General features: G+C 39.0%; 1 protein-coding gene across 1 annotated transcript in view; it reads left to right on the top strand.

The window, feature by feature from the left end:
* LOC119797416 (carnitine O-palmitoyltransferase 1, liver isoform-like) overlaps positions 1-25,449 on the top strand; it is a 64,998-nt gene that overhangs the window by 20,261 nt on the left and 19,288 nt on the right. The window contains exons 3-13 of the mRNA XM_038306478.1: positions 1,095-1,234; positions 4,329-4,506; positions 4,643-4,744; positions 4,878-5,015; positions 5,264-5,341; positions 13,931-14,038; positions 18,066-18,153; positions 18,293-18,488; positions 19,983-20,171; positions 23,361-23,466; positions 24,268-24,384. Coding sequence (XP_038162406.1) covers positions 1,095-1,234; positions 4,329-4,506; positions 4,643-4,744; positions 4,878-5,015; positions 5,264-5,341; positions 13,931-14,038; positions 18,066-18,153; positions 18,293-18,488; positions 19,983-20,171; positions 23,361-23,466; positions 24,268-24,384 — 1,440 coding nt within the window. The remainder of the gene's footprint in view (positions 1-1,094; positions 1,235-4,328; positions 4,507-4,642; positions 4,745-4,877; positions 5,016-5,263; positions 5,342-13,930; positions 14,039-18,065; positions 18,154-18,292; positions 18,489-19,982; positions 20,172-23,360; positions 23,467-24,267; positions 24,385-25,449) is intronic.

Genomic DNA, 25,449 nt, shown 5'->3' with positions numbered 1-25,449 from the left:
TGGAGCCAGAAGACCTGAGTGGTCTGGAGGGTTGATACACTGATAGCAAGTCTGTGATGTATTTAGGTGCTAAGCCATTCAGAGATTTATAGACTAACAGAAGTATTTTGAAGTCTATTCTCTGAGATACAGGGAGCCAGTGGAAGCACTTTAGAACTGGGGTGATGTGCTCTACTTTCCCAGCCCGCTGTCTTTCTGCATGGAGTTTGCATGTTCTCCCTCAGCATGCATGGGTTTTCTCTGGGTACTCCGACTTTCCAAGACATGACTGTTAGGTTAATTGGCTTCTCTAAATTCTCCTTAGATGCGAGTTTGTGCATGGTTGTTAGTCGCTATGTTGCCCTGTGATGAACTGGCGACCTGTCCAGGGTGGACCCCGCCTCTCACCAATAAACAGCTGGAGATAGGCACCAGCACCCCTCGTGACCCCAGCAGGGATGACGATGAATGGATGGCTGTAAAGCTTTAAGCTTTACGTTCTTGCAACATTTGCCACCTAAAAATGTTCTACATATTTCTTAAAAACATTTTTGCTTGAAATTACCTATGTGAGCGGTATAACTATCAAGAGAGACGTATTTCATTTGTTCCTTCATCCCCTTCATCATAACAAACGTTAGTATGCTGTTATGTTTTCATAATTGTTGCAATCAAAGAAGAAGCTTTTTAACAAAAATATTAAAAGAGAAAGAAAAACAAATGAAAATATAAAATCTGTGAAAATATTAAAAAAAATAGAAAATAATGACATATTAAAAGAGTAAAGTATGAAAATAAGTTGGAAAGAAAAATTACCAGGAAAAAAAACTAAGATCCAAAGCAAAGTCACTCTAAGAACCTTTTTGTTATTTCTCGTTGTTTTTATTTATTTTTTTGGTTTTTTATTTATTTTTTGAATTCCAAGTAAAAAAAAGTTTTTTTTTCTATTCCCATTTCCACATTGTTTTTCCTCACTTAGAACAATAATGGAACCAAATTCACCCCATAGACCAGTCAGTAAAACTTTTAAACAAATTATTAACAAAAACAGCATTTAATGAAATCAGACATCTAATAGAAGTTGAAATTGTTTTTTTCTTCTTGTTTGGTTACAGAACAGAGTGATAAAGGGCGTGTATCCGGCCAGCCCGTCCTCGTGGCTCTTTGTTGCCATCGGCATCCTGGCTACCATGTACATGCAGTCTGATCCCAGCATGGGGCTCATCTCAAAGATCCAGCAGCATCTTCCATTAAGGTAAACACATCCCTGATGTGCTGGTTTTACAAACTACCTGCAAATCAGAGAAAACAAGCAGCATTTTAGACCGAAATCTGTGTTAAGAGCAAGAAAAAGGATTTGTCTTTTACATTTTCAAAGTAAAGATATCAGTGCCACTAGCAATCGGTCACATTTGAGAAGAGTATAAATCATTAATTGTAACAAATAAGGACTCAGTAGTTTTGTTTCCAAAAAAACAGCTATTTTATTTCAGATTTGAGATTTTAAATTCAAGAAGGATGGATAAAAAAATGTTTTATAAGGTGTTCTTAAAGATAGGCTCTGTGTCTGCACCTTGAATCTCTATCTGTCCGGTTCTTTTTCCTGAAAATAGATCTCTCCAGACAAACTCTTTAAATAACACTTCATTACTTACATGCATTAAATAACCAGGAGACATGACAACAGATTTTGATAGAAATTGTAATCTTACTCAGATCAGAGGAGTTACTTAGAATTTATAGAATGGCAGCTGCTCCCCTCCGGGATCACCTCTCAGGAAGTGAAAACGATTAACAGTAAAAAAGGCATTTTATACATCTCCCCTCTGCCACATCATTACATTTTCCATCATACATGTTAGCAGATGATCTCCAGCCTGATCAAAATATTACACTTTGTTCTTAGCTGAAGGACACCGCTCTCATTCCATTCCCAAATACTTGCCACATCAGGGTTTCCGCGGGTCATTAAAAATCATTAAAAGTCATTAAATTATTATTTTTAAAATTAAGGCCTTAATTGGCATTAAGATTCATTAAATGTGATTATTGTGGCATTTAAAATGCTCCTCAGGAGCAGCAATGCGCCCGGTCTGCATAAAAAGATGTCTTTGGTTGCAGTGTTAACGTAGCTTCTTTCTACTGCATGCCGCAAAAATAAGAACAAATAAAAGTAAAAAGAAAGACAGAAGGTTTGCAGTCGCAGTAGATTCAGGATCATTTCAGCTAGGAAGTTTGTTGGTAGTGGGCATGAATGCACGGAGGATGCTGCAGTTTGGAGGAGAACTGACAGTTTCCCTCCCCTTTCATACCAAAACACCATTATACAGTAGCTGTAAGTTAGAAACACGTTCAGCGGTCGTCTGGAACACATCAGATACGTGCAGGTGGTGAAGCGGTTAGCGCGCACGACCCATGTACAGAGGCCATTACTTCTGTCCTTGACGCGGCAGACCTGGGTTCAAATCCAGTCTGTGGTCCTTTGCCGAATTTCTCCCCCTCTCATATCCCCTTTCCTGTCAGCCTACTGTAAGAAAAAAGACCCACTAGTACCATAAAAAGTTTTTGCTAAGCGACTTATGAATAACTTACATTTAATGTATGTGAAAGATCAGATAACTTACCTGTAACTTATGTCGACATGTGCCAGTGTGTTTCAGCATGTTTCAGTGTACTTCAGCTTGCTCATAACTTATACAAAACTGACCCGTAATGTATGCCAGCGTTTTTGCCAGATATTTTCTACGTCAGTCATACAGTTTCTAAATCGTCGAGGTGTGACAGGGGCATAAAACAGAGTTCTGTTCTGTTCAACAGGCTCCATTTCAGACATAACTCAGTTCAAACATCTGTAAATCAGAAACCACAATTAGCTCACAGCTGTAATGTGCTACTTAAAGGAGAATTCCGGTTTTTAACACTTTTAGCCCATTTTCTGTAGTGTCCAGGATGAAATCGAATGATCAACACCAAAATTTTGACAATTGGTCCTGTCTCTGCTTTTTGGCTCATGCAGAATCCCCCCCTGGCTGCTTCAGAATGGCTTCCATAGTGCATGTCCGATAATGTCCTTTTTTAAAATATGCTACTCACCGGGTCGTCAGCGCTGTCCAATGACGTTCCAAAAAAAGTTTCGTAAAGAAAAAACGTTCCTGTAGTGTTTTATTTAGCATTTTGTAAATCCCATTGAGTTCTGTTGGAATAGTCAATACTCCCCTGCCACCGGAAACGGAAATGGGGCCTGTTTACACAGTTGAAGTCTTTTCGCTTCACTCTGTGTACTCCGACGTCGAGGTGCTCTGTTAACGTCTCTGTTAAACACTTTAAAAAACTCTGAAAATGGAATACGAAAGGTGGATTCTTGATTCTCGACGTCGGAGTACACAGAGTGAAGCAAAAAGACTACAACTGTGTAAACAGGCCCCATTTCCGTTTCCGGTGGCAGGGGAGTATTGACTATTCCAACAGAACTCAATGGGATTTACAAAATGCTAAATAAAACACTACAGGAAAGTTTTTTCTTTACGAAACTTTTTTTGGAACGTCATTGAACAGCGCTGACAACCCGGTGAGTAGCATATTTTAGAAAGAGAACGTTTAAGGTTGTTTTAAGGACATTATCGGACATGCTCTATGCAAGCCATTCTGAAGCAGCCAGGGGGGGGATTCTGTATGAGCCAAAAAGCAGAGACAGGACCAATTGTCAAAATTTTGGTGTCGATCATTCGATTTCATCCCGGACACTACAGAAAATGGGCTAAAAGTGTTAAAAACCGGAATTCTCCTTTAATCTTAATCGCCTATTGACAGCTGGAGATGGGCACCAGCAGCCCTCGTGACCCCAGCAGGGATAGACGTGATGAAAAATGGATGGATGGATCTATTACTCTGTTAAAAGGAATTTTAGTGTTTCTGCAATAAAAAATACACTAAAAACTGTAATATGTAAAAGAGAACAGTTGTTTTGTTTTTTGTTTTTTCAACATTTTTTTCTTGAGTTTTATCATGCTGTCTGTGACTGGCGTCTGGTACGAAGTGCTTTGGTGTGGATTTTCTGCCTGTAAAGAAAGAGCGGTCTCTCTAGCCATTTTACACATGTTTTTCTTGCTCGGTAGAAATTTTTTAATACATTTTTTCATTATCCATTTAACTGTATGATTTCAGATGGTAAAAGACTACCTCTTATAACCAGCAGATGGTGCTGCTACTCTATTATACTTTCATTAAATCTGAATCTGACAGGAGAGGAATGTTGGTTTTTTACATTTAGTTTGGGTTGGTTTAAAAACCTTATCTTCCCTTTTTGGCTTTTTTATTTTATTTTGATGTTATTTGTCTTTTTCTTCTAGCCTCCACGTGTCCCTCAGCAGTCAGGGTCAAACCATGGTGTCAGCTCTGGTCTTCAGCACCCTGCTGTGGCTCTCCCTCATCCTGGCTCTCCGCTTCTGCCTGAAGCTGCTGCTCTCCTACCACCAGTGGATGTTCGAGCAGCATGGGAGGGTCTCCAACACCACTAAAGTTTGGGTGGTAAGACACGCATCCCAGCACCCCTCATTAGTAAAGCTTTTTTAAGATGAGAGTCCATTTGAAATCTCTAAATATAATATTCATTGAATCTGTTTAGTTTAAGAAAATTTCATCCATTATCTATTCTTCCTTTCAGACTCTGATGAGGTTATTTTCAAGAAAGAAACCTTTGCTGTACAGCTATCAGACCTCCCTTCCTCACCTTCCTGTTCCTGCCATACAGGACACACTGAGCAGGGTAACTATGGTTACTGGAAAATAGGATCTATCTACGTTGTTGTTATGATTAGTTTTGTTTTCACTGAAGATATATGATGAATCCAGTAAACAGACACTTGATAGATTTTCTCTCTCTGCTCTCCATCCCTCAGTATCTGGAGTCAGTGCGCCCTCTGCTGACGGATCCAGAGTTTGAGCGGATGAAAAACTTGGCTGATGAGTTCGAGTCGAGCCTTGGGCACCGCCTCCAGCGCTACCTCAGACTTAAAGCTCTTTGGGCTGCCAACTATGTAAGTCCATTCATTCGCAGATGAATCAAGATGATGATGAAACTGGTGTAAATAAGCTTACTGATCATGAATCATTTGCTGGCCCCATCTCTGCATGAGAGACTTTGGGGATGCTTCTTCTTTATGTTCCTCTTTAAACTCATCCACTGTGTTTATTTTACATATAAAACACATTTAAAGCACTTAAATTAGACAGACAGCTTGAAATGACTGGTTTTGTTATGTTTTCTGTTTTGTTTCACTTCCAGGTCAGCGATTGGTGGGAAGAATACGTCTACTTGAGAGGTCGAGGCCCCATAATGGTCAACAGTAATTACTATGGCATGGTAGGAAAATCATGCATCAGCACCTGCTACTAAATATATATATATATATATATATACATACATATATTGTCAAATAGTGTTACATTTGGCATTTATTAGGTCAGCCATAGCACTGTTACTATTCACAAGAAGAGCAGACTTGTCTGTTCTTGAGATTGAAAGTTGTCCCAGCATGCACAGTGCATGCTGGGACAACCAGGGGGCTGTGTAGGCTAATATATTAGTGTTTAGAGCAGTGCGCTTGTGCGGTGAGAAGGTTGCAAGTACCCGGTTTGATCCCCACAGTCTGCATTCTGTGCTGTGCTACAAGTGCTACAAGTTTGGTGGCACTGCAATGATCTACTGTAAAGTGTAATAATTGGCTTTTTTATGCTTATAATAACAATGAATAATCTAAAAAAAAAAATTAAATATATTTACAGTTCTAACATTCTTTTTTTTCTTACTTTGGGAATATAGGCCCAACTGTATTTTTGGAGATTTATTCATTGTTATTATAAGCATATAATAGCCAATAATTACACTATAGATCATTGTAGTTCCACAAAACTTGTAGCACACATAGATAACCTAATCTAGTTCACACTACAACTCTTACTTTTGGAAAACGTGCTAAACTCTATTTTTTGAGATTTCTTAATTTTTTTTTTAAGTAAGCCAGGTGCGCAATCTCTGCAACTGGAAGGACTCACCTTGGGTTTGAAAACTGCTAAATTGTAGCTTCATATGTAGTGCTTTTCCTTGGGTGGAATAAATGTTACTCCAGTACTGAAATCATACTGTTTGTCATTCTCTAAGCTGAAATGTTGAATGACGTGAAAAGGCGAGACAAGACAAGATACAATTATTTTTTTCTAAGTTGTTCTTTCTTTTATATAGTGAGCTTTGCACTATAAATCAGTCTGTTGGTGAATGGACAATATAAATAGGCTCTGCCTTGCCTTGTTGGAAAAGCTTGGTTATGACCTGTTCTCAGCTCAGGAACTAGGACCCGTATGATATCTGGTTGTTCAATAGATTTGTCTAAATAAAAGATTTAGATATGACTTATCAAGATATTCCTGCACAAAGGTCTGATGTTGCAGGAGCAGGTAATGAAAAGTGTTTGGAGCATGCTCTTGTTCTGATGCCAGTTTGTTTCAGCCTTTATCCAGCCTTATGTAGAAGGGCTGGTTATATCACAGATTATTTGCATTACAACAAGGACAGTTAGCAAGGTAGAGTGAATACACAAACTTGTAGAGGGGAGGGGGGCTTGCAGGAAAACTGGAATCCTCCAGGATTTCTAGTGCTAATGCACTTTGCTCATGGCAGGAGAAACAGACAGTAAAAATCGGACGTTATTCTTCCCCATAACACGCTTTGCATGTGTAGTCAACCTGGAATGCGACAGCTGTAATATAAATTATTTTACTGCGATTGGATCTGCTCTCTCTCCAGTTCAGCCAGGCGGGCGTACTATAGTGCATACCCACTTTTGCGCCGCTGACAAGCTGCTATAACTTGAGAGAGGCGGTGTGTGCAAATTTGGAAAGCAAAGAGGATGCTCATTGCTCACTTAACTTGGTCAGTCTACTCTACTCATCTTGCAACAATACACCGTGCACAAACTAACACCGCCGCAGAACCTCGTTACCGGACCAGATGTTTAGTTTTTCTGGAATCAGGAGTCATAGTGTTTTCCTTAAGCAGCGCTTGGTTATTTGCAGAAGGGCACATCAGTGCAGTGAAGTCAGAGTGAGGGAGGGCACGTTAAGTTCATCATGTGACCAGCCACGGTTACCGTGGCACGGTAGATCTAAATCAGCGGTCACCAACCTTTTTACAGTTGAGGACTTATTCAGGGGTACTGAGTCACAGGAAGGGCTACCAATACTGACCTATGAATTGCAAGGGTCAACGTTCACCTAAACTTCATACATCCTAAACATATATTTATCGTTTCTTTAAATTCATAATTTTCTTTCAGACATTTTCATTTTGAAATCTCTATAAATGATTAAATGCCATATATGATTGAATGATGAAATGTTCTATAACCCAATTAAAAAAGAAGAGCAACAGAATACAGTGAAATTTCAAACGTAGCTCACTGTGGAGTTGTTCTATTTTCAGAAGACTCTAAGGGCTCCCTTGTGGTCCTTGAGGGCCCCTTGGTGCCCGCAGGCACCATGTTGGTGACCCCTGATCTAAATTATTATTATTTTGGGCATGCACACACACACAAACACACACATGCACATAGATACAAGCACACAATAAATAAATAAAAAAGGCAAAAGGGCACTTTGGGTATAAAGGAGCTTAGCGGCAGGTGCTCAAGCACCCTCAGCCCCCCCCTCTGCACGTCCCAGCTCCTGATCACACCGCTCCAGGTATTACTGTTATTTTCCACATGGGAATTAAGATTCCCGAGCAGAATGATAAAATCCCTAAAGGGGTGCTTTCCAAAACCTCCTCGCAGGGATACAAAGTAGGTCTGGCACTTCTTCCCACCTCTTTGCCTCTGAAAACAGAGACCTCCACCCTATCTGAAGGTGCAGGGGTGCAATGTCTTCATTTATTGCTCCATGGTAAAAATCACTAGAAAAAAACAGGCACTTTGTCATACATTTACCATAAGCAAAGGGGAGCAGGAAGACAATCAGACCATGTTTTGTCTGCCCCAGTTGAAAAACTGAATAACCTTTGCAAAGCTAATTACAATAGAAACAAAGCAATGAAATAACAAACATCTGTGTTCTATTAAAGTAATAAACATATTTTTCTGAAACTATCAATTCTTAATAGAATTTGTTTACGCATATATATGAATTGACACAAGGAGGGGATAATTTTTTTTCTTTTTTTTATTGTTTTTTTTTTTTTTTAGTCTTTTTTTAATGTGCATATTAAAAGCTGTGGCCTTCATTTAGGCCAGAAAACATTTTCAAGCTGGAGGCCTGTGTTTGTCTAACAGCCTCTGTAGGGAGGAAATCTTCTGTTTGCCTGCAGGCCTCTGTTTGGATGGTGGGTTCCATGTGTGGGGGGGCCTTGGTTCATGTAAAGCCCTGCGTCTCGATGGTGGCTTGTATGCAGATGATGGCCAGCATTTATGTAGACGCATGGGTTTGCGTTGAAGCCTCCGTTTGGATTCTGTCTCCTGTTTTCATGGTGGGGGCCTCTAACTGTGGAACCACATCTGTTTCTTTGGGGCCTGTTTTGCATGGGCGTCTCTTTTTGACTGGAAGCTTCAGTTTTCATTGACTCCTCTGTTTGTGAGGAAGCTTCATGATGTTCTTTTTTCAAAGGAAGTTTCAACTCTGCTGTCAATTGTGAGACTTGACTCTTCAGCGATTTGATCAGTTCCTCCTGTTCCTTGAGTCTGGAGTCATTTTCAGTTTTAGTCTTCAGCTGTTCCTCATATTTGAGCCTCAGCTCTCGTTCTTCTACAAAAGCCTCTGCCAGCCTCCCTTCTCTGCTGGCGTTTTTCTCTGCCTGCCTCTTGAGGAAGGCAAGCTCATGTAGGACACTGACGCACACTGTAACTGTGGGAATGCGTGGTAACTTTGACGCACGTGTAGGCTGGGTTACAGTGAATGTTTCCTGCTTCTCCTCTTTCTCCTCACTTTTGAGTCTCATGCGACGTTCAAGTTCTAAACTTTTTTCCAGTTCTGCGATTTGTTTCATCTGAGTTTTGCAGTCAACTTGAAACTCGATTCTTTGTTCTCTTTCCTCATGCAGATCACAAGTCCTCTTGTGCAGCTCTTGTTTTAGAGCAGTAACCTGCTGAGTGAGATCGTTGATGTGTTTGATAGCCTCTTCGATGCACATCGAGCGAGGGATCATCGTAACCGCTGATGCATGGCGTGGCATCCTGTTGCTTTGATAGAACTTGGGGCGGTCAACATCAGTTTTCTGGTTCGTCCCGGTGTGCCATGGCTTTCTCTTGTTTTTATCTGGTTTGGAAGACACATAATGAACTGGGTTATTAAAATGTGGCCAAACTGCATGTTTGTATTGACTAGGGTTGTCAAAAGGGTTGTCAAAAGTATCGATACTAGCCAAGGAAGGAACACTTAATTTTAATTTTGTACGTTTTTTTTATCAAGCTTGCTTAATATTGTGCACTGCATACAACCTCAAAATGTTGTTTATTGTATTTATTTATCTATTTATTGCATTTTGTTTATTAATGAGAAAATTTCTGTTGAATTTTGGAGTCTTTGTTTTTATCCTTGTGGTATCGAAAATGGCATCGAGTATCGAATGTTTTACTTAGTATCGGTATCGAGTTGAAAAGTTTAGTATCGTGACAACCCTAGTATTGACCCATAAAACACTTACCATGATGGTGTGAGTACGGTGCCTCAGAAGAAAGACCCGCACTGGGGAGAGTCTTTGGTTCTAAGGGGGGAGCCTCAATGGTAGCAGAAGAAACCGCTTCGCCTTGGATCTCTGGACCATCTTCTGCTTTGCTGAGATGCAGCTCGCTGGTGACAGAGCTGTCTTCTTCAACTGGGAAAATAATGGCATCATAGTCGACCTGGATGGGGAGGTCTACCATGTCTTCCCATGAAAGTTTAGCTGGAGAGGTTTCATTTCCACAAACAAACAGTTTTTGCTCCATGGCTAACTTTCTATCAATCAGAATATCTACCTAAAAGTCGTGTGATATCTGAGAACGATGTCTGGCTTGTTTCGCTAAGATTCGAACGTGCTTCTCAAAAGGGATCTGTCTCGATGAAGGTCGGGAGCAGATAAGAACACTGGGTGGGTTTATGCTCAGATCCCTTCCAAAGTCTGTGATGTCATCAGCAGTCTCTTTGTGACATCACATGCCAGGTGTTATCGAACATTCTAATCCCAACTGCTGAACACGGAATGCATTTTTAAAAATAGATTAGCTGTTTTTTAAACAATAACTTTCTTCTTTGTTCAATTTGGGTTATTTTTGGTTTTCTTTTACTGATCAGATAAAAAGTTATTCAAATAAAAATATATGCTTTGAAATGTAATTGTCCTTGAATATTTTTTAAGATTTCTCATAGTTTTGTATTTCAGTTTTACAATCAAATACAGACATTTATAAACAGTATTTAACTAAAGTATTACTGTCTTCAAAGACCTCATTACCTACCTTATACCACCCAAGAAGATTCAACACCTTCTGGTAGCGATGTTGCTAGGCAACATAAGGTGGATCAGGTATACTGTAGTTTCCGTATTACATTTAATTCAACAGTAGCTTGCTAAGCCCAAAAGCTCTGAGCTTTTTGAATTTGGGTGAGACTGAGGCCAGTTTGTAATGATTCCTGAAGCAACCTGCACCAGAGTCCAATAGGAAGTGGATCAAGACCATTTCAGCAAGTTAGACTCGATCCAGTTATTTGGTCTGGACCAGATTTTGCTGGGCTTAAATCAGACCTGCACAAAAGATCAGAACCAAGAGGAGGAAACAAACTCTGGTCCATTTAGCTTAATAGGGCTTATTAGTGCTTTTTATAAAGCTATGTGCCACAGAAAGTGCTTTAGAAGAAATCAGCTGATTATAACAGACTCTTTCCCTTCCTACCCACCAATAAAGAACATAGTCAGGGGCGGATCTAGAAAAATATTTATGGGGTGGCGAGAGGGGGGCAGGAAGTTTTGAGGGGTGGCAACATATGGCATTTGTTTACACTGAATTTAATCACAGTTATCACAGTTCGGTGAGAATAGTATGTACAGTATGTGTTTCATGTGAAACAGTTCATGTTAGAAATACATCGTACAATGAGATCTCACCTAATAGGAGATAGAAGAATGATTACACTACTTCTAGAGGGGCCTTATCACAGGAAAGGTATTAAGGTAAGACACAGGTGCTGAGTCGCAGATGTGTGAGATTGACTGTCAGAGAGGCAGCTTTGCAGCATTTGCACAAGAAGAAACTATAGAAAGAAAAAGTTCCCCATCAGAGATCTATGGACTGAGCTGTACTAAAGTGAGCAGAACTACACAGTAGAAATAAATGGGTCAAGGCACCCGAACAAGGTACTGGACATCTATGTAATGTTTACTCTGAACACAGATTTACCCCATTTGTTCCTCAGTAACTTGACATACAGCAGTTAAGGCAACATGAAAGGGACATTTCATGCATGTAAATATGCTGTAGATAGAGCTGCTGTATCAACAAATCAACAAAAAGGCAGGTACTGCATGTTACAACAAAATCTCCACAAATCTGAAAAGAAGCAACATAAAAATAAATTTTGCTTCCAATCTGTAAAAGTACAAAACATTTTGTGAGTAGGTTCATACAGGTCATTTCTGGATAGTTTCATACTATATATACAAAAAAAGAAACAACAACACTGCTTCATACTAAGCAGGATTCACACCAGTATCACATTTTTAACTTTTAACACTTTTGGTTTTCATTAAAGGAAATATCAGATTTTCTCAGGTGCCAAAACAAAATGTAACAGCTCTGTAAAGGCTCACCAGAGAGCATAACATAAAGTTAACATGACTATAACAGCTGAATGCAGTGATTTCCACATTGCTCAGCAAAACACTTCACAAATGTATTTAGATCCAATGCCTTTTTGCGTTTTGATTTGAGTAAAACCAAACTTGATAGTCTCTTTTCTGTCATAGTTGACAGCAAATATGTCTTTATTAGCCTGAGACGTCAGGCCTAACTAACATCATAGTTGGAGAAATAACGTTCTGCAACCTGATTTTTATCATCTCAAAGTCAGCATTGCAGCTATGCTAGCAACATTGTGCTTTCATTATGATTTCATTTCTCTATAGATAGTTAATCAGTTTTTACCTGTTTCATCCCGTGTCTCCTCTCCCCATCACCCCTGGCTCCCTCGCTTTGCCCTGCTCGGTTTTCAAAACTAATCAGTCTCAGTCGCTCCCGCGTCATCTCGTGCTGCATTCACTGCAGTCCGACATTGTAAATTAGCGGTCACAATTCTCAAATTATCCATAATTTATAAGCCTCGCCACCCCTACCGCCAACTGGGGTGGAAGCAGGGGTGGCAAGGCTGTCATTTAGGGTGGCAGTTGCCACCCTATGCCACCCCAGTAGATCCGCCTATGAACATAGTCAACAACAAAAAAAACAGAGCATAAATAGATTTATGGAGGAAGAAGACAGAAGAGATCTTAAAACGGATTCCAAGGATTGCTATAATTTTTTCTATCTTGTTTGAGAAAATAATCAAGCATAATACAAACAGAGGATTTTTTAAAATGACAATGCACATAACAGAACATTCTAGAATAAGTACGGAAACATCTTTTTAATATGTAGTCCCTCAGGTTATCCTAAAAGATTCAACAAATATAATAAAAATACATAGAACTGCAGGTTCTTTTCTTTTTAGAATTATAATTGAAAGTTTATTTATTTCAATAATGCTCACTTTAGTACAGCTCAGTCCATAGATCTCTGATGGGTAACTTTTTCTTTCTATAGTTTCTTCTTGTGCAAATGCTGCAAAGCTGCCTCTCTGACAGTCAGTCTAACACATCTGCGACTCAGCACCTGTGTCTTACCTTAATACCTTTCCTGTGATAAGGCCCCTCTAGAAGTAGTGTAATCATTCTTCTATCTCCTATTAGGTGAGATCTCATTGTACGATGTATTTCTAATATGAACTGTTTCACATGAAACACATACTGTACAAACTATTCTCACCAAACTGTGATAACTGTGATTAAATTCAGTGTAAACAAATGCCATATGTTGCCACCCCTCAAAACTTCCTGCCCCCCTCTCGCCACCCCATAAATATTTTTCTAGATCCGCCCCTGCATGCACTGCAGCAGCAGATGCTTCCAGGTTGGAGCTCACAGAGCTCAGATTATAAAGTTAGAAGTTCTATTTTTTTTTGTCTTGTTTTAAGATAATTTAAGGCGAGACCATTATATGACCTATTATAAGACCTCCAAGGGTTAACATTAGCCCGTCTGCAGCAGCCCTCTCGTGGCATAGCCGTGTGTGAAGTACCACTAGCTCTGATGCCGATTTTTTTTTTTGGCAAAGTGTTTATTTGATTTGTGTTTATCTGACTGTGTTCATTAATATTCCCCCAATAAATGAATTTATTATTATCTAGAGACTATTAATAACAGGAGGCGAAATGCTGCTCCAGATGAGCTGAGCGTTTGGTGACGTCGTCAGTACGCTTCTGTTCCAATTGACCCATATTTATGCTGCATGCTCCCGTTCTACCAGAGTCCAGACTTTCCTGTGTTCTTCTCAAGAACATACTTGCCAAGAACATGAATCCATACCTTCTTGTGAATTGAGAAACAGCCCATGTGTCTGATTTCACCTCAAATTCACATAAGCAACACTTGATGTACAACAGGCATCTCCTTCTCTCCTACAAAACAGAGAAATGAGGTTACTCCGTTCACTCATCTCATCTTTCCTATTTAACAGTTCTGCTCTCCCATCCATACGATGGAAAATAGCTGTTCTGTGTTCTGTTTACCACTGCTCTCCATCCACTTCATGTTTTCAGCTGAAATGGTTTCCCAACTGTTGAATGAGAAAGTTTAGTGTAGGATACATTTATCAGAGTTTCCTTTTGTTCTCTCCAGGACTTTCTGTATGTGACGCCAACATCGGTGCAGGCGGCCCGAGCAGGAAACACCATTACTGCGCTCCTGCTCTACCGACGCAAAGTAAACAGAGAGGAGCTGACACCGGTGAGAGATAATAATTATTCACTACTGGAGTTTATCTGTACCTTTGACAAAGCAGATGAAGGTCATGTTTCTTTAACAAGAGAATGTAAATGTGCTTTTTCGCAGCCTTTAATTCAATTCAGCTTATTTATATTGCACCAATTCACAACACGTCATCTCAAGGCACTTTACAGAGACAATTCAACTAAATCACACAGTCAGATTGATGGGTTTGATTGTTTTTTATCTAAGGAAATCCAGTTGATTGCATTGAATCATTGACTCAAATGCAATCCCTCACACTAAGCATGTTTTTTTTTTATAATGTTCCAATAGTTAGCCTAATGCCATCTAACTTTTAATCATCATCATCATCTGACCAGAGAAGTCACGCTGCTCATTGGTCAAGGGTCGGCAACCAAACTGTTCAAAGAGCCATATTTGACCAAAAAAACAAATCTGTCTGGAGCTGCAAAAAAGAAAAGGTCTTATATAAGCCTTGTATGGCAACATGGGCTCCAAGTGAATTAGCCAACTATAAGAAAGGACTATGTGGGCTTAAATATATAATAAACATTCATATTTAAATTAGTGCTGTCAATCGATTACATTTTTTTAATCGCATCAATGCCTAAGTTAACTCGCGATTAATCGCATTTTAATCACACATTTTTTTTCTGATTGAAAATCATTTAAATACTCTCGATGACATACAAAAAATACATACAGGCTAGGTTTGTGCCGATGTTCTTTTTTTTTAAATGAAAACAGGTCACAGACACTGATTTATGCCATAGGCATATGGCAAGAAGATGGGGAGGGATGTAGCAAAAAATAACAAATATGTAGCCAAAAAAAAAGGCCCTGAAAACAGGCTGATGTAAAAGACAGTCTTTACAGTTAATACAGTCTTTTGAACAAAGACAAGCATTTTACCCTACTGCTATAAAATGTAGTACAGTTAACATTAGATGTCAATTAACCAAGGTAATAATGAACAATTTTCAATCAATACATCAAAAGCAATAGACCGACATCACTAGATGGAGGTAGTCTATGCTCTAGAAAGTTACTTTTCAGCCTCTTAACAAAGATGAGAACACACCCACCCACACACACACACACACGATACTGACCTGTGGCGTACACAGACAGCAATAGTGCCGTAGCAGATTCCATTTCACCTCAGTAATCTGTTTTCTCAGCGTATTTCAGGTTGCTACTAGTTACCAGACACTCAACTTGTTTGTTGGTGGTGGGGCTTAAAGAAAAGGCACTAGCGCTACCCAGTGTATGAGCGTCTTTTTTCCTTGAGGAGCTCCGCTCTCGAAGCCTATGGAAAATGCAGACTGGGGGAAAATAGCCCCGCCTTTCCGCAGGCTGCAGTGGGATGTACTTGGAAAATTGTACCATAAAACCACATAGCGTTAATCTCACGTTAAAAAAATTATCGCCATTAAAATGGCCTCGCGTTAACGCGATAATAACGCGATAATTTTAACAGCACTAATTTAAATGCTTTGGACTGCTTAGTGTTGCAGTGGGTAGCACTGTTGCTTTGCAGCAAGAAGGTTGCAGGTTCGATTCCTGGCCTAGGGTCTTTCTGCATGGAGTTTGCATGTTCTCCCTGAGCATGTATGGGTTCTCTCTGGGTACTCCGGCTTCCTCCCACAATCCAAAAACATGACTGTGTGTCTCTGTGTTGCCCTGCGATGGACACCAGCACCGCTCACGACCCTGTTTGGGAAAAGCGAGGCGGAAAACGGATGGCTGTATTAAATGTTTATCCTGGAGCAAATTTCACATCATGTGACAAGTCTACTGTATGATATTTGGTGCTTTAAGTTTAAATTCCATTGTAATACAAGGTGAGAGAGGAGCAGTGAGCGCTCGCACCCCGTGGAGCTCACTGCTCGCCGCTTCACCGCCCTTCACCGCACAGTTTGTATGTATTAGGTTTTGTTGTTAAAGAGCCGCATGCGGCTCTGAAACCTCGGATTGCCGACCCGTGATCTATGAGATAACTCATCTTCTCATTTTAAAGAGAATGTGATTCATAAAATTCTATTTAAAGAAAAGAAATGTGGACATTTTAATGATAAAATCTGCTAAATTAGGGGGGAAAAAGTTGCTCTTTGCTTGCCACAATAATGAAACACAACTCAGCCCACGAGATGACTTTTATGTTCCTGGGGTTTTTTAAAACTCTATGTATAAAAGGAAAAAAGATTGAGAAATATAGAGCAGAATAGAATAGAATGGAAAGTCCCTCTATTGTCCCAAATGGGGAAATTCTGGAGTTTACCACAGCAAAAAGATTATTTAAAAAAAACGTGGACCATAGAAGAGTGCATAAAATTAACATAATAGTGAAGAGTTAAAAAAATATATTTATATATATTTATAAAATATTGTACTGTAAAATTGTTAAAATGTTTTATATTGTATAAAAATTGTTTTAACAATATAAAACTGTGCACCTGGAGAATAAATAACCAATATACAGCTGTGGGCTTTTTTACATTAATGGATATTTAAAAACAGCAACAACATCAGAGATCTGCAAAATGACAGCAGCGTGTTATTTAACTGACTAAGGTAGAAACTGTGTAAAAATCAGCATGAATGTAGCGACTTATTGAGGTCTTTGGGAACATTGGTGGTTGTAGAGTCTAGAGGGAGGAAGGATCTGTGATAACGCTCCCTGGTGCAGCAGTCTGTCACTGAAGGAGCTCTCCAGTTCTGCAACAGCTTCATGCATAGGGGGGGAAACATTATTAGTGTTGCACCGATACCAGTATTGGGCAGTGCTCCGATCCAGCACTAAAATGTTGGCACAAATACGGCACCGATACCATTTTGAGAGCCAAAGGTTTATTCAACTATTGTTACTAGGGATGCACGATATAATCGGCCCCCTATCGGTATCAGCCTGTATCGGCCTTAAAACTGAATATCGGACATCGGCCACCCCACCGATATTTAACCCGATATTTGATCAGCTTCTGAGTTTCTAAAGTCTAAAAAAAAAAATAAAATACTACTTCTTCTTCTTCCTCAAAAACTTATTTTTTACAGACTTAAAAACTTCTATCTTCATATGCTGATATATTGCAATTTAAAATCACCATATCAATCTCTTTTACTAATGAAATATTGCTATATGTCGTCGTTATGCGACGAAATCCCCCGAAAATTCAAGAAATTTTGACATATTTTTATATGTTGATATATTGACGCAGTATCGATCTATTTTACTAACAAAATCTCACAAGAATTTGCAAAATATCAGGAGAGTTTGTAACAGAACGATGAAATTTCACAAGATTTTGAAATAGGTCGATACCGCGTGTTTAAAAATCAATTTGATATCAGCATATGAAAATATATTTAAGTATATTATTTTTCAAAGTGTCAGAAATGGATAACAAAACTGCTATTTTCAATGACTACTTATTTTTGTCCAGCTTTAACATTGGTATCGATATCTGTTATCGGCTACATGAGTTTTAAAATATCTGCATATCGGATATCGGCCAAAATCCCAATATCGTCCATCCCTAATTGTCACCCATTCCATGTAGGCAATAAAAAGTTTTACTGGATTCACTTTGTATTAGTCTATTTCCTGCTTCACAAAGGAAGGCAGCAGCTTGACAAAACCATGATGGCAATTATTTTACATCTAAGTAGTCTGCAGTTCTTCACAAATACACACACATCAATTTCAAACAGATGGTATCGGTATCGCCAATACTGCACAGCCGGTTATCGGGTATCGATATCGGGGCGGGGGAAAAAAGGCATCGGCACAACACTAGACATATCAAACGGAGATGGTAAATTAGTTAGGATACTTTTGTTTTCCACCTCCTGCACTGAAACCAGAGGGCATCCAATCACAGAGCTTGCCTTATCCAGCCGCTTTCTCTCAGCTACAGATAAGCCACTGCTCCAACAGACAGCTCCATAGCTAACAATAATAAAGGAGTAAGGGAAGCACAGAGATGAATGAATAATAGAGGGTGTTTGTCTCACTGTGTTTCAGAGTCGTGTTCCAGGCACTGTGATCCCTCTGTGTGCAGCTCAGTGTGAGAGAATGTTCAACACTACTCGAACACCAGGAGTTGAGACAGGTAAATAAACACACATGATGCATGTTAAACTTAGTAAAAGCTTCACAGAAACCACATTGTTATGAAAAATATATAGAGTTAAGTTAGGCTGAAGATAAAAAAAAAGCCATGCCTTGATTAGCTTTAATGTCCCTTACAGATGTGCTCCAGCACTGGCAAGACAGCGAGTTTGTGGCAGTTTACCACAAGGGGCGTTATTTCCGACTGTGGGTTTATCGGGCAGGTCGCCTGCTTTCTCCCAGAGAAATCGAATATCAGATCCAGAGAATCCTGGATGACCCTTCACCCCCACTTCCTGGCGAGGAAAAACTGGGAGCTCTAACAGCTGGAGACAGGTAGCCGTTACGCACCACCTGTCATACAAACAGTTAACTAAGTATTTAGTAGAGTCTCTTGTTGGTTTTTCTTTTGTGGGTTTCTATTTTGTAGAGCAGCTTAAAAGTGGACACTTTAAAACCTGCATTTCTGTTGCTTTTCCTGGTTTATTTTATTTATTTTTATGTTTTTTTGACATATTTGGAAAGTTTTTGGAAAGTTCGGACAGAAGAAGCAGCGGAAATCGGATAAATCTGATGGCTAAACACGTTCAAAATCTGGATTTCATTGTGCTTGGTTGTGTCACACCATTTTTTTAGTTGGATCTCTGTTGTATTTGTAAATGTTTAGTGCATTTAAAATAGAGTTGTTTTTTTCAAATACTGAGGTTATTATACAGTAGACTGTAGGGGTGAGTATTGGAATGGGTGTTGCGATACATGTCACAATACTTGGGTCAACTGCAGATATGAAGCAGCGCCGCACAGCTAAAGGGCTCCACAGCACTATCTGCCAGACTGGCGGTACAAAGGCAGCCAATTTTCCCTCAGTTTTAGGTAAAAATGTATAAAAGTTTAGCTAAAAAAAAAATCAATACTAGGAACTTAAAAAATCAATATTATATCAGGCAACCAATAATCAAAATATATTACCAAAACGATTGAAATGCTGAAATGTACTGAAATGTAAAATAATAGCAAATAAAGGTAATAATAAGTCTAGAATCCAAAGATATTTGATCCTTAAGAAATGGGTGTAATACATTTTGTCCAAGCGTGTTGCCATATGTTGACTTGATAAGAAGGGGCAGGGCCCCCGAGCAGATCTGGTACCTACACCACTGCTCCCCAACGTTTAATATGTTCAATAGTCCCTGCACTAATCTGTGAAGTTTGGGTTCATTTTCTAGTCCTTACTTTGTTTAACTTATTGCTGTGTATTTTTTAGTGTTGCCATTTATTGTTTTCTCATTTCATTCTTCTGTTATTTTATATTTGCTTGTATAGTCACAGGTGTCCTTATCTTGTCTTTCTCTTCCACCCATTTTCCCCATAATTTAAGTCCTCAGTTTGTTCTGATTTGTCACAGTTTCTTGTTTTTATTTCCCCTCTCCATTCCTTATGTCTGCTTTGTTCATCCTCCTTAATTCCCTCGACATCAACCCTTGATGGAAAAATCCAACCGGAATAAACAAAGTTTGGACTTTCAGAGGGCGATGTTACAGAGGCAGGGACAGTCAAAGACAAAAAGGCTCAGTAGTCAGGTCCAGAATCAAACCCCAGGGAGTAAAATCGAGTGTAAATGGAGGCTGACTAGATAATCTGATGGAGACTGACTGACAGAAGGAAGCTTTATCAGCAGGGACTTAAGAGTGAATGATCATTGCAAACTGTTATCAGTTGAACATCTGTAGTTCTATAAGTAAACCTCAGGTTGCTCTCAGTACTCTTTAATGCATGACATTCATCCTCAAATGGAAGATTTAAGTTAAATGTTTATTTCCCCCATCCAAGGATCCCGTGGGCTCAGATGCGGCAGCAGTTCTTCAGCTCTGGGATCAATAAAAAGTCACTGGATGCCATTGAGAAGGCGGCTTTCTTCGTAACACTGGATGATGAAGAGCAGGGGATGAAGGGAGACGACCCAGCAGGAAACCTGGATCGCTACGCCAAGTCATTGCTTCATGGAAAATGTTACGATCGGTGAGAATAAAAAGGCGCATCGACACAATGCCTTTTTTTGGTTGAAATGATCATGATTTCCATTCAATCAATATCCATTTCAATCGTTCAATCTCGAGCTCAGAAAACTGGCAGCAGCCTCCGAACTAAATTGCTACAAAAACAGTTTGGTAGACACACAACATCTGGTGTTTTAAATAGATTACTTAAACTTTCACCATTTCCTGGAGCGATCAGTGTGCTCAGTGTTGATACCTCAGATTTACATTACATGCTCCGTCCTAATTCTCTGCTGTTTGCCATCTCAGCATAGCTTCAAAATCAAACTTTGATTGCTTTTTAAGCTCCTTATTTGAGTCCCAGTATTTACTGGTTGCACCAACTCCATGACAGCCATGAGCGGATAAACCCATAGATCAGGGGTTTTCAAAGTATGAAAGGGTGAGCCCCCCTCCAGGGAGCACTATGCCTGCTGCGCCCCCCCCCCCCAAAAAAAAAGAAATCAACCCACACACAAACAAATGCCACTACAAAACACCTTGTAATTGCTTTTATTTTAGAACCATCTCATCTTTTAAAATGACACTATCTGAATGGAATTTAACACATGAACTTTTTAAAACATTTCCTCCCATTTTAATTATTTTATCGGGGCCTTTGTATGGCAAATACGCCCTTTTTTTTTCATTTTTCTAATGATAAGAACAACCCAAACTCACCTTTCAACTGTTTTCTCAAACAAAGGTTACATCTGAGATTCTGAGTTTAATGTTTGAGATACCAACACTGTTTTCACATCTTAACAAAAACATTTTGATCAGATCTTCATTGAGAGCTGTGGTAATTCAGTCCCTACTGACACCCAAAAGTGCGCAAGTGACACGTCACTCATCCTCTGTTTCAGGTGCATGTCACAGCTCAGCTCAGCCAGAGCCTCTTCCTCTCCTGCTGAAAGTTAATCTTTGAGTGTCATGGGGAAGGAAAATGGGTTGCTGACTCACTGGTTTGCTATTGTCTCCTCTCCAAAATACTTTCTAAACTGCTCACGCATCGCCTCCAAATGCGCGCAGACAGCCTGCTGTAAAAACTCCACCTTCAGCCCCGCTCTGGACAAAACAACCTCTAAGATGGGAAACATTTCCACTGATCCCAGCTCCACACGCGCACCCCACAGTTCCAACTTGGTCCTAAATCCATATTTATTTTTTCCCTCTCACCGCGCCTCCCCTAAGACGCGCGTCACACTTTGAAAACCGCCGCCATAGATTGACTGGATGACAAATATTAGATTGTTTTTCCTAGCGTCGGCCAATATGTGCATGTGTTGACACGTTCTGCAGCCGTGCCTTGGGATCACATGAAGTGCATACCCACCATTCCCTTTATTTGCTGTAGTTTTGTTTAATTTCATAATAAATGCTTATTTTTCTGTTTAAATTGCAAAAAGTTTAACTTGTTTATGATTGTCCCATTTTCACTATGCACATGGAGGAAGAAAAAAGCAATACTGACTTCAAGATGCTTCCCTAAAATATCAGCAGCTCATATCAGTCATGGGTTAGACCATTTTCAAAATCTCTCTTGACATCGGACTCAAATAACCTGTATCAGTCGACCATTAGTAAAGAGTTTGGATCTAATTTTAGGGACTTTTATGAAGTATTCAATTCTAATCATATAATTAATTAACAACCATAATTTAATTCAGTTCCGTTTATTTATATAGCGCCAATTTACAACACATATCATCTTAAGCCACTCTATAGTTCACCAGATCATACAGTCAAATTGATCCAAAGTTTTCTCGGATGTAATCCCTCACACTAAGCATGCTTGTAGTGACAGTGGAGAGGAAAAACTCCCTTTTAATAGAAGAAACCTACAGCAGAACCAGGCTCAGTGTGAGCAGCTAGTGTGAGAAGCAGTGATACAAAAATAAATATGAGAAATTAATCCATGAAAAAAAAAAAAAAACGGCATATATGAAATAGTGATGGGTGCACAAGCACTTATACGCCGGCGCATGTGTTGAGCTTTAACAGCAAAACCGTGTGTCGGTGCACGTATCGTTTCAAGAGAGTCATGTGGTTTCTAACTGACTAATGACCTAAACTCTGTAATTTTAATTGAAAATATGAAATAATACATTATCGCAAACAATGGCTTAAATCATATTATAGGTCATTAAATCAGCGACAGTTTACTCTGTCAAAGAAGCTGCGTGTTGTGATTTTAAAAGTCCAGCAGGTGTCAGTACACAGTGATAGCTTGAAATAATAAACATACAGTTTGCAAATGTGTTGAAACTCTTCATGACGCCTCATGAACCCATCATAAACTTGAATATACTGAATAATATAAGAAACTACGTATCTGAACTCAGCCATGATAGATCAATAGAGCAGCCCAAATAACACTTTACTGGTTTATAGATCTTCATAAAGCCGACAAGCATGCCACTATCTCATAATTGTGAGGTTGTGTAGAGGTCTGTAGAGGATCCAAATGTTGAGATGGAAGCTGAAGTGGTTTCTTGCAGATTTTCAGAAGTGGTGGCATCAGAGGTATAAAACCAGAAATAACTAATCAAGGAACTAGGGAACAAAGGAGAACACATGGAAATCAACTAATTGGGAGCAGGTGTGGACAAAGGGATCTAGAAGGGAGCTCGGGGAAAGGAGACTGGCACAAGTAAAACAACAGTGCTTAAATATTTCTAGAAATGAACTTAGATGAGACTAATGAAAATGAAACCAATGACTCGGAAAACACCGAAAGACATAACTCAAAGTGTAATAAAAAACCTAAAGTAAAAACTTGGAACGGAGGCAAAAATTTTGATGAGATCTTGACAGTAATAATCTAAGGTAATTCCAGTCCAAAATGTAGAATAGTAAAACACTCCGGGTACCTGGCAGAAAGCTGCAGCACGGCTGCACCACACCCTTCTACGATGCTCCCACTTTAGTGGAGTCGAGGGTTTACTATAACTTTCTTCAATCTGCAAACTGGAAAATTTGCATTTTTAAGCATCTCAGAAATGTTTGTTAAGCCATGGATGTCATAGCAATACAGAGATATCAATGAGTGACCTTTTAGGAGCACGCCATAATATGCACTATGATGATTTTCTCTGCTCATCAGACTTTAAGTTACACCCCCAAACTGGTCTCTAACTGCAGCTTTTGTCCCTATTACACTTTCTGTTAGGTGGTTTGATAAATCTTTCTCCATCGTGATTTACAAAAATGGCAAGAGCGGCTTGAATGCAGAGCATTCCTGGGCTGATGCACCAACGGTGGCTCATCTCTGGGAGGTAAGCACGTCTATTATAAATCTGCGCTACTGCGTTGATTTTGTTCCGTTAGTAGAAATAATATGTCTTAACAAGAAAGTAACTTTTCTGTATTTTTTAGATTTATATATATATATATATATATATATATATATATATATATATATATATATATATATATATATATATATATATATATTTATATATATATATATATATATATATATATATATATATATATATATATATATATATATATATATATATATATATATATATATATATATATACATATATAAAAGAATTAATAAAAATCATTCTGAAAAATGTATAATTTAATAAATAAAATCAAAATATTTAAATTATTTAAAAAATTTGTGTGTGGGGGGAGATTAAGTAAATTACTAAATAAAATAAATATATATATATATATATGCTTTAATATCAAAACATTGTCTGTATCCAATTCTGCAAGACAGATGATTTTACAAAGACTCCTTGTTAGGTTTCCAGAAGTCGTTGAAAAACTGTACAAAAGCCCTCTTGCCTTCCAGTTAAAGCCTGTTTTGTGGTTGAAATGACTGAGAAATGAAACAGGCATGTTCCTCAAGTGAGTCCAGTTTGAACATGATAACTTTATGAGATTAATGGAGGCTGGTGAGCTATTGCTTCGTTGGAAACAAAACCTGCCCTTTCCGGAATCGGCTTAACACCTGTGCTTTACAGTAAACACACTGGTAGATTTTCAGTTATTTCAAAGCTGTCTGTCTTCTGACTAAAGCTACTTTCATCAGCCCGATAACATGTTATTTTTTTCCCCAGTATACCCTCGCTACAGATGCCTTCCAGCTGGGCTACACTGAGGAGGGTCACTGCAAAGGCGAAGTGGATCTGTCGTTGCCTCCGCCCCAGAGGCTTGCGTGGGAAATCCCAGCAGAGGTATAAGAACCATTGAAAGACGTTGATGTTGGAAAACACTCAGTAGCTCATAGTCCTTGGATTTTTCTGTTGTATTCATGTTAGAAATGAAAACCTGAGATTGTCTGTCTGTTGGCTGGTTTTCTAACAAACACTGTACATTTTCCAATTTTAAAATATTCTAACCCGGCACTCAACATATCATCCTTGACCCAACAATAGTTGGTCTCCAGTGTTCTGCAGCGAACCATTTAGACTCTGTAGAGTAATTATGTCTCAATATTTTATTGAAAAGTAAAAAAAATAATAATAATTCCAATAATGAAACTTTGAAAAAAGTTTTAATCAAGAAAAAATCTTTGCTGTTTTCTCAGGATAATTTTTTTTCATCTTTTTATATTTTATTAGCTTATATCAACTTTTATATACCGTATTTTCAGGACCATAAGGCGCACCGTACTAAAAGGCGCAGTCTCAGTTATGTGTCCCATTTCTGTATTTAACACACACATAAGGCGCACCAGACTATAGGGCGCGTTTTTTATATACCGGTACATGTCCTCTACTATGTTTAAATACCTCTACTGCGTATTTAAAAATAGAGCGGGAGCAAAACTGAGTATGACTGTGCTTTATTTATGTATTTATTACAAAGTATTAATCAAACCTGGGAGCTGGCCGTGAGACAGACACATCGCTGATGACAGAGCGCTGTGATCACTCCTAAATTAACTTAAAATCCTGAAACCTGCCGACGGAATATGTTCGCTTTTATTACCGGTATCCTGGTGCCCGCAGTTTAAATTATTTAGATGAAAAACACCTGCCAGCCGCTGCGGTGAACCCGGAGGCTGCCCGGCCTAGAGGCTGCTGATGAAGGGATTTCTACTGTCGGTGCACCGTTGGTATGTGGTGTTCTGAGCGCCTCCGACAGAAATAGTATAGGCAGGATGATAATCTGGATGAACTGACTGCAATTATTACGTTTTTAGGTGGACTTTCTCACTTAAAAACATATTAAAACTACTTTATTCCCCCTGATCACAGCAAATATAGCTGCAAGATTTAGATTATTTAGATGAAAAA

Source organism: Cyprinodon tularosa, unplaced genomic scaffold, assembly GCF_016077235.1.
Source record: "Cyprinodon tularosa strain WSP-4 unplaced genomic scaffold, ASM1607723v1 ctg582, whole genome shotgun sequence".
NCBI lineage: Eukaryota > Metazoa > Chordata > Actinopteri > Cyprinodontiformes > Cyprinodontidae > Cyprinodon > Cyprinodon tularosa.
The sequence above is the reverse complement of the archived record's forward strand: the minus strand, read 5'-3'. Positions and strand labels throughout refer to the sequence as shown.